The sequence below is a fragment of the Sitophilus oryzae genome, unplaced genomic scaffold (assembly GCF_002938485.1).
Source record: "Sitophilus oryzae breed Bouriz unplaced genomic scaffold, Soryzae_2.0 scaffold_1440_pilon_pilon, whole genome shotgun sequence".
NCBI classification, from domain to species: domain Eukaryota; kingdom Metazoa; phylum Arthropoda; class Insecta; order Coleoptera; family Curculionidae; genus Sitophilus; species Sitophilus oryzae.
In genome coordinates, this window is record NW_022146105.1 from 4,661,230 (window position 1) to 4,670,979 (window position 9,750).

The 9,750-nt window shown below is 31.4% G+C and overlaps 2 protein-coding genes and 1 long non-coding RNA gene across 3 annotated transcripts; 2 read left to right on the top strand and 1 right to left on the bottom strand.

Annotated features, from left to right (window-relative positions):
* Positions 1-430: 430 nt before the first annotated feature.
* LOC115876867 (F-box/LRR-repeat protein 7-like) lies at positions 431-7,766 on the top strand. Its single transcript, XM_030892874.1, has 5 exons — positions 431-672; positions 5,799-6,061; positions 6,118-6,913; positions 6,973-7,152; positions 7,207-7,766. Exons 2-5 carry the CDS (start codon positions 5,816-5,818, stop codon positions 7,740-7,742), a joined length of 1,758 nt encoding a protein of 585 aa, XP_030748734.1. The 5' UTR covers positions 431-672; positions 5,799-5,815; the 3' UTR covers positions 7,743-7,766.
* LOC115876868 lies at positions 1,897-2,771 on the bottom strand. The gene is made up of 2 exons (XR_004049214.1): positions 2,582-2,771; positions 1,897-2,150 (listed from the first exon to the last, which is right to left on the bottom strand). It is a non-coding gene; the product is annotated as an uncharacterized LOC115876868 (long non-coding RNA).
* Positions 7,767-7,994: 228 nt separating the features above from the next.
* Positions 7,995-9,662, top strand: LOC115876584 (F-box/LRR-repeat protein 7-like). Its single transcript, XM_030892402.1, has 3 exons — positions 7,995-8,019; positions 8,140-8,511; positions 9,073-9,662. Exons 1-3 carry the CDS (start codon positions 7,995-7,997, stop codon positions 9,606-9,608), a joined length of 933 nt encoding a protein of 310 aa, XP_030748262.1. The 3' UTR covers positions 9,609-9,662.
* Positions 9,663-9,750: the final 88 nt, after the last annotated feature.

Sequence of the window (9,750 nt, forward strand, 5' to 3'; positions counted from 1 at the left end):
TTTAGTGGGTGTAGACCAAAGTAATAGAGCTTTGTTTCTACGAGGTATTTATTTTTTTTCTAAATAAGACAGTATTACTCAGAACTATTACACAACACAAATCACAACCTAATCGTAAATTATTATCTATACCCTATTACTTTTCGAATGCACATAATATTTGTTAATCAATTTTATGCACTATGTAGTTGAAAAATTAAAAAAAAAATAGATTAAATAAAATAAATAATAATCTAAATTAGTAATTTACTTTAAATGATTCTTATAGTCCTCTAGAAATCTGAATTAAAATAAAAATTAAATAAAATGAAATAGGTAGAAAAAAAGGAAAATCAAATAGAACTTATAGCGATTAACAATAAAACTATGTCTAGCGAACGAAATTCAATCCGGCCCTGTAAATTCTTGTCCGTTATTGAGCTACAGCACGGCACACTATCTAAAGTCGTACCGATACAAGAGTCGTACTCGGAGTCTCAATGTTAACAAAGCGAACTATTCAGTGCCAGTACCTATTGATAAATTTCGACATCGCATATTTGCGTCCGCGGTCCCAGTGCTCAATCCTTCAGTGCTAGTGCCCCCAGTGTGCCACATCACATCAGCCGAAGAAAAATGTTAAAGCCCTTAGACCTGCAGACCCTAAGCTTATTAAGCAAATGTTAGGTTAAGGTATGTCAAAATGTCGATGAACTTTTACATTTACCAGTTTACCCTACTTATCAAATTCTTCTCCTTTATCAAAAAATAACTTCGAAACATTTTTCTATGAATTTAATTCAACTGTAATACTTAAGATATAGTTTAAACTTGTTAACATATCGTTCTCGTCAAGAAAAATTAATTGATTGGAATTTGCCAAGCCTTCGTACTCAAGAAGGAATGCATAATAAATTTTACTCGTTTGATGATACCTCTTATTTTAATAATCGCTCGATTACTGGTCCAATTCTTTGCTATGTTGGTGTCCTCCAATTTAGATTTTAAATAATATTTTCTGTCAAATTGTGGGCTGATATTTTGCATGTGTGGGCTAGGTTTACAAGATCTTTTTGTTATTTATAAATAACACGAAAACTGATAGATATTTCGCAAGGTTACTAGAGGAATGTCGCAGCGATCAATGTATATTATGGAGAACCCAACAGGCGCATGGACATCAAACCTCTTTCCCTATTTTTTATTCATAATTTAATTTCCACCCTTGCGATCAAGTTTTTTGACATTTTGATTAATTAAACAATATTTTAAGACCCTACTGAAAATAAATAAGAACAATATTGTGTTATTTTATGGTCAAAAAGAGCTAATTTTTAACATATTTTCAAGAGAAACGAAAAAATTATCAAAGAATTTAGGTCATTCGAATTGAGAACGAATCAATAAGATATTTTTATGCAATATGTGTAATTCATTTCTACATGTTTGACTATAACAAGCATTATCATGTATAAGAACATTTTCTATGCTTCATAAAAAATATTAATCATGACAAGCATACTTGAATAAAATAATCTTTAAAAATTATGGTATTTCTATTAAAATTCGATGAAAAAATATGAAGAAATTTAAATACAAAATAGATTTAGGTTTGAATTATGGCGGTTTGTCTGAATAATATAATAAACTTTCGATATTTTAAAATATGATCGGTTGATTTTATCGAAAATTCTTTTATGCATATGCAGTTTTATTACTGGATATTTAAAACCAGTTTTAAAGTCGTCTAAACATTTGTCTCAGTTAATATTCTTGATGCTAAAGTTATAGAGGTTTCGACCATATCGTGCATTTTACTGATTCTATTTAGACTTTTAATACTTGATTAATACTTGACTTTAATGATGGTACTGTTAAGATTAAAGCAATTAAACTAAACTTCATATAAACGTCATATTGAACTGTAAAACAATTATTAAATAAGCAAAAACTGTCGAAATATACGTAGAAAATAGTTCTAGGTTTATATCGAAAAATCCAGCAGCTGACAAGGTTGGTTCCAGATTTTTCATATAAATTATTAGACAGCCAATTTCCTGTCTAAGCTTACCAATATTCAATTCTTCTTCAAAAAAGTAACATGTCCTAATAACTTCCCTGCTTGTTTTCTTCATACATTCAAATGAGTGTATTACAAAAGACATGTTAGCCTAAAACACAAAAAAACTGTTGTTAAAAAATAAAAATACGTAATAAACAATATAAACTATTATGTTTCTGTATTGCAAGAAGAAATAATGACAAAATCCTATCTTACGACAGTTATTATATTTCGATACAGTATGTTAAAAAGTTATGAGAGTTATGAGTTGCTGCATTATTGGTCATTAACTCTTAAGAACTGTTTGGGTTCGTATGGCTTATCTAAAACGAAACCAAACACCACAGATCACTTAACCTGAAAGGAAATTACGGCTCTTGGAAATATAACACGAATAAACCATAAACTACTTTTATTATCGTTTCTTGTTTTGTCTGACTACTGCATAGCGCACCTTTAAGTAGATTTATTAAGAATATAAAACTTGAAAAAAGCCTGTAAAAATACAAATAAATTGAATGCAGATAGGGAACCACTTACCAGGAACATTGAAACATAGTAAATTGATTCGATCCATACGAAAACGTCGTCCAAAAATAGCAAAGCAAAACTAATACCGTGAAGAGTATAACAAACAACAATTAAAAACATCATCAACAAATGCGTGGAGAATATGTTATTTAATTGTCTACATATTTCTGTAAGGTTCTTGTATACTTCTCCAACATATTTCAAGTCTTCAATATCGCGAGAAACTACAGCAACTCTCTGACACTTTTTCTGTTTTAAATATCTGTTTAACGAATTATATCTGCTTGTTACGTAATTTAACATATAGTAAATTAATATAGCGACAAACGTTGATAAATAATGCACCACTCTGAAAATATCGTTAATTTTATAAATGTTATAAACATTAATAATGAAATTCTACCTAAAACCTAGGTATGAGATAATTAAATCATATTTACTGTTCCCGAACCATCTAGCAGTTTGAATTATATGTGGTATAAGTAGAATAATATGAAAGCAAATATATTTGGTACAGAATTTTTCTTTAGGATCCTGTATATTTATACGACTTTTCATCAAATGCTCTGTTGTGTACATAAGGGTTCGATATTGTTTCCAATTCGATGTACAAAAATTTTGACACACATAAAAATACATCAACCAAATTAAACTGTAATAAAAAATAAATAAAAATAAAAGTTCTCCACTACACTGAACTAATCTCAGGATATGGTTTCAAAAACAATACTGCGCCTTAAATGCCATTATGAATATATAATGAATTTAAGCAACAGGGTAAAGTAATAGAAACCATTGTTAACAGGAGATGGAGTTATGTATGGGTAACAGACCCATGCATCATCCAACCAGACAAAAAATGACAAAGAAAACTAATTAATATTGTTTCTGAAATTCCGGTATAACTAAATAGAAAAATTCTAAAGTTATTGTTCAGTACTTATGCTCATACCTAAACGAAACCATTAAAAAATCCATCACCATACAAGACAAAGGTAATCTAATAAAAAAACTATATCGTATCTTTATACATATGTAAGATATCGGAATTAAACATATAGATATTGAAATGCCTATTTTGTTTATAAACTTATGCATTTTTCCAGTCCATGGTACTAATAAAATGTATTCTCCATGTTTGAGTAAGAATTTCAGACCGTACTTTTGTGTTTGCATTCTTTATATTTTTAGGGGCATCATTTTTCGAAAACTAATTTTGAAAGCTGGCGTTTCAAACATTATTAGAAAACTGGGTTTTATTAAGCTTTATTTAAAAAAATATCGTGGCAGGCCATCAATCAATGTTAAACTAACAATCTAACACGGGTATTAATATTATTTAATATCCCTTTTATAGATTAGAACGGTACAAAAGAAAGTGACACTATAAAGCGTTTTTTTTTTCTATCGTGAGCCATAAAAGTGTACACCATATTATTAAGCAATAAATTATACCTACATCTGACATTTTTTAACATTAATTGACAAATATAACTTGCATAAAATGGTAGGTATATTTGAAAAATTGTTGCTCAGATGTCAAGAAAAAATAACAACAAGCTTGGTAAAAAATGAAAGTTGGTCATATTGATTTCCATGTTAAGAGCTCATATTTCATCTCTCCATGAATATCTGAGGCCCAGAAGCGTAGACATTACAAATTATATCGATAAATAATTCAGATAATACTTCATAATATATTTCTCGCTTTATCTTATTACGTAAAACAGCTTTAATTCATCAGGGTGACTGATTTTTAAAAAGACGAGACATACCTACATAGTCAAAAAATCTCTAATAAATTCTTAAAAGACTTAATACCTCTCCGAAGACACGCTACTGATATAACTAAAGAAGGGGTAAGCTAAATGGAAGTGTTTTCGATATCATACAGTAATGTGAAAGTTTATATGTGCTTATACAATGCAAGCTTTAAGTATTTTGTGTCATTTCATATTCCTCTTAATCAGTAGTCTTGATAAAAATTGACACGATAGATATCGGTTAAATTCTTAAAAAATAATTAATTTTCTTATTGATTTTATTGATTAATTTTAAATATTGTAATTATATAAAATAGTCTAGATACTCAAAAAATAGAGTTAGACAAAACGTTTTTTATCCCGAAACCAAAACATTTAAGTTTTAATATTCTTATATCTTCTAAAAGTACATAAAATTTACTATAAAATCTGAAATTTTTATAATTTTATAACCATTTTTACTATTCTGTTAAGAGCCTCGAAAAATGGGTAAAAAATGGACGATTTTTCGACTTTTTTCCATGCCACACAGTCATGAAAATTGGCGATTTTCGTCATATCACCAATTTTGTTAAAACTGCTGTTATTTACTAACTAAAAGGTGTAGAATAAGAAAATATTGGCCATTATGGTCTTACGAGAACAGTAATGGATGTAAGAAGCGTTTTAACCATCATCAAAAATAGCCCAAAAACAAGGGTTCAAGAAATTAATTTTCTCACAAAACCAAGATACGTAAGCTTTGAAAGGTGTATATATTCTGAATCTATATAAAATTTCACACAAACAATGAATTTTTCATAATTTTTTCGCTATGGTTACTATTTCTCTGACCACCTTAAAACGTGCAAAAAATCGCCAAAAATGGGCAATTTTTCGACTTTTTCCATACATGTCCCATATTTCCATTGTCAAGTCACCGGTTTTGATATAACTTTTGGTATTAACTAACTAAAAAGTGTAGAACTCGAAAATATAGCCCATTTTTACTTTAAGATTAGAGTATTTGATGTAGGTAAGATTTTAACCTTCATGAAAAATTGCTCAAATTCAAGGGTTCAAAAAATCTATTTTTTCACAAAATTAAAGAAATTAAGCCCGTAAAGTGTTATATATATTAAATCTACATGAAATGTCCTACAAATACTGTAACTTGCAAATTTTTACGATTTTGTTTACTATTTTTCTAAGAGGTTTGAAAATATGAAATAAGCTACCTCAAACATTTTATTGTGATTCGAATCAAAATTCAGAAAAAATATTGTGATTTACCGACATTCAAATTTATGACAACAGTCTATAAGAATACAGTCGATAAAAAGTTTATGGTTGTTTTACAACATTTCTGAAAATGGGTAGGCGGCAAATATTCTTCAAAATATTTATTATTCATGGGTCTAATATGAATAAAAGAACTTGAAGCTTTTCATAGCTCTGTAATTGAAATATTGCCTCTATTTTAGGGATATAAGAGCAAGATATGAATCATTCTGTTGGGCTGTTAGAACGTCTTTCACCTAGGCCTACCACTTGTCCTTTAGTCCGATTAGGACATAACAGCTCTAGTACCGATGACACAAATACATCAACAGATGGAGGTGAAAAATATCAACCCTATCAGTACGACGAGTACAGCCAAGATGACCGAATATTCCATAACGGCCACACACTTGACGCTGGTTATATGCAGAAACAGCATGGTTCTTCTGATGAATCCGACTATATGGTAATATAATCGTTAAAAGAAAGTGGTACAATAGTTTAATTGTATATATTTTTCAGCCGACATATTATGACCAGCCTCATTCATACCTTAGTGAAGGCCCAGATTATCATCACAAACAAGATCATGCCTTATTGACTACATCAAATTTAAAGTATGCAAAAGGTTCCATTGATTTATCTACAATATGCTTGGGAACATCTTATTGGGAGAATAATCATTACGAAAACAAGGAAAGTGTAAGTGAAGCATCAAATCAATATTTCATACAGCAGAATCAACCTCACAACTCGCCATACATTTTCGATAATTTTCGGAAAGTTGGAAAATCTAGTCCTAGCCTTGACCAAGGCTACGCCACCTTGGTTACACCTGGTGGTTCCTCAAACACTAGCATTTGGGGCGATGGAAACCTCTACAAAGGAAAGAAATACCAGCCTAAAAACAATTCTTTTGATAAACTCCCAGACGACTTGGTCCTTAAAATATTTTCCTTTCTGAATAGTCTGGATTTAAGTACTTGTGCTCAGGTATGTAGGAGGTTTGATACACTTGCCTGGATTCCGTCTCTTTGGAGAGTGATTACGTTGGACGGTGAGAATATTAATGGCGATAAGGCGATCAAAGGTGTTCTTCGACAGCTTTGTGGTCAAGGAAGAACTGGAGCTTGTCCTAGTGTTGAAAAAATCCACATTACTAACGGCACCAAAATATCAGATAAGAGCTTGTTGCTCTTAGCGAAGAGGTGTCCAGAATTGACTCACTTACAACTGCATGGATGCACTAACATCACTAACAACGCTCTATTTGAAATCGCTACAAGATGCACGAACTTGCAACACCTGGATATCACAGGTAAACTCAAAACTAAAACCATTTAAATAAATACATATATTATTCATTATTTCGTTCAGGTTGTGTAAAAATCTCCTGCATCAGCATCAATTCTTTACCGGATGCTACCAAAAGGATGCAACTGCAGTATCTAGACCTCACTGATTGTGTCGTGATTCAGGACGGAGGACTAAGGATTATTGTAAGAAACTGCCCACAACTTGCCTATTTATATTTGAGAAGATGTATTCAAATTACAGGTACGCTTAAAAAGGTGTGTATGCTTAAGAAGCTAAAAAAATATATTTTTTTAGATGCTGGTTTAAAATATGTGCCAAGTTTTTGTTCTGGACTCCGAGAACTTAGCGTGAGCGACTGTTCCAACGTGACGGACTTTGGATTATACGAACTAGCTAAATTAGGACCAACCTTACGATACTTGTCTGTAGCGAAATGTGATCAAGTGAGTGATGCCGGTTTAAAAGTGATAGCGAGAAAATGTTACAAATTAAGATATTTGAATGCCAGAGGTTGCGAGGCAGTATCGGATGACGCCATAACTCTATTAGCTAGATCTTGTACTAGACTTAGGGCCTTAGATATAGGAAAATGTGATGTGAGCGACGCTGGACTACGAGCTCTAGCCGAATGCTGTCCTAACTTGAAGAAATTGAGCCTAAGAAATTGTGAGCTTGTTACAGATCGAGGGGTGCAATGTGTGGCTTATTATTGTAGAGGACTCCAACAACTCAACATACAAGATTGTCAAATATCCCTAGAAGGGTATAGAGCTGTTAAAAAGTATTGCAAGAGATGCGTTATTGAACATACGAATCCTGGATTCTTTTAAAGTTTGTTGCTTTATTTATAATTTAATGAAATTTGTTATATTTATTTTGTAAATTTGTATATCAATTTACTTTTTAAGAAATATAATTTTTATATATACCTTTATCTACCTATTTATATTTTTTCATTCATTTTACAGGATCTAACATACCTATTTATTTTCGTTTTAATTTATTTGTCTGTCAAATTGCTAAAACTACTTTCCCCAAACATATTTTTTTAAATAAATCTAACTCTTTTTACTCGTTGATCAATGTATGTCACTTTGACATTTGGAGGTCAGAAATTGACTAGACTATTAAAAGTCTTGGAGTAATTTTGCCTAAAGTTCCCTGAAGTCATCATTCCTCATCAAGCAGGCTTTAAACAATAGCGTTTTCTTAAATATATTTTTTTAGATGCTGGTTTAAAATATGTGCCAAGTTTTTGTTCTGGACTCCGAGAACTTAGCGTAAGCGACTGTCCCAACGTGACGGACTTCGGATTATACGAACTAGCTAAATTAGGACCAACCTTACGATACTTGTCTGTAGCGAAATGTGATCAAGTGAGTGATGCCGGTTTAAAAGTGATAGCGAGAAAATGTTACAAATTAAGATATTTGAATGCCAGAGGTTGCGAGGCAGTATCGGATGACGCCATAACTCTATTAGCTAGATCTTGTACTAGACTTAGGGCCTTAAATATAGGAAAATGTGATGTGAGCGACGCTGGACTACGAGCTCTGGCCGAATGCTGTCCTAACTTGAAGAAATTGAGCCTAAGAAATTGTGAGCTTGTTACAGATCGAGGGGTGCAATGTGTGGCTTATTATTGTAGAGGACTCCAACAACTCAACATACAAGATTGTCAAATATCCCTAGAAGGGTATAGAGCTGTTAAAAAGTATTGCAAGAGATGCGTTATTGAACATACGAATCCTGGATTCTTTTAAAGTTTGTTGCTTTATTTATAATTTAATGAAATTTGTTATATTTATTTTGTAAATTTGTATATCAATTTACTTTTTAAGAAATATAATTTTTATATATACCTTTATCTACCTATTTATATTTTTTCATTCATTTTACAGGATTTTACATACCTATTTATTTTCGTTTTAATTTATTTATCTGTCAAATTGCTAAAACTACTTTCCCCAAACATATTTTTTTTTATAAATCTAACTCTTTTTACTCGTTGATCAATGTATGTCACTTTGACATTTGGAGGTCAGAAATTGACTAGACTATTAAAAGTCTTGGAGTAATTTTGCCTAAAGTTCCCTGAAGCCATCATTCCTCATCAAGCAGGCTTTAAACAATAGCGTTTTCTTAAATATATTTTTTTAGATGCTGGTTTAAAATATGTGCCAAGTTTTTGTTCTGGACTCCGAGAACTTAGCGTGAGCGACTGTTCCAACGTGACGGACTTCGGATTATACGAACTAGCTAAATTAGGACCAACCTTACGATACTTGTCTGTAGCGAAATGTGATCAAGTGAGTGATGCCGGTTTAAAAGTGATAGCGAGAAAATGTTACAAATTAAGATATTTGAATGCCAGAGGATGCGAGGCAGTATCGGATGACGCCATAACTCTATTAGCTAGATCTTGTACTAGACTTAGGGCCTTAAATATAGGAAAATGTGATGTGAGCGACGCTGGACTACGAGCTCTGGCCGAATGCTGTCCTAACTTGAAGAAATTGAGCCTAAGAAATTGTGAGCTTGTTACAGATCGAGGGATGCAATGTGTGGCTTATTATTGTAGAGGACTCCAACAACTCAACATACAAGATTGTCAAATATCCCTAGAAGGGTATAGGGCTGTTAAAAAGTATTGCAAGAGATGCGTTATTGAACATACGAATCCTGGATTCTTTTAAAGTTTGTTGCTTTATTTATAATTTAATGAAATTTGTTATATTTATTTTGTAAATTTGTATATCAATTTACTTTTTAAGAAATATAATTTTTATATATACCTTTATCTACCTATTTATATTTTTTCATTCATTTTACAGGATT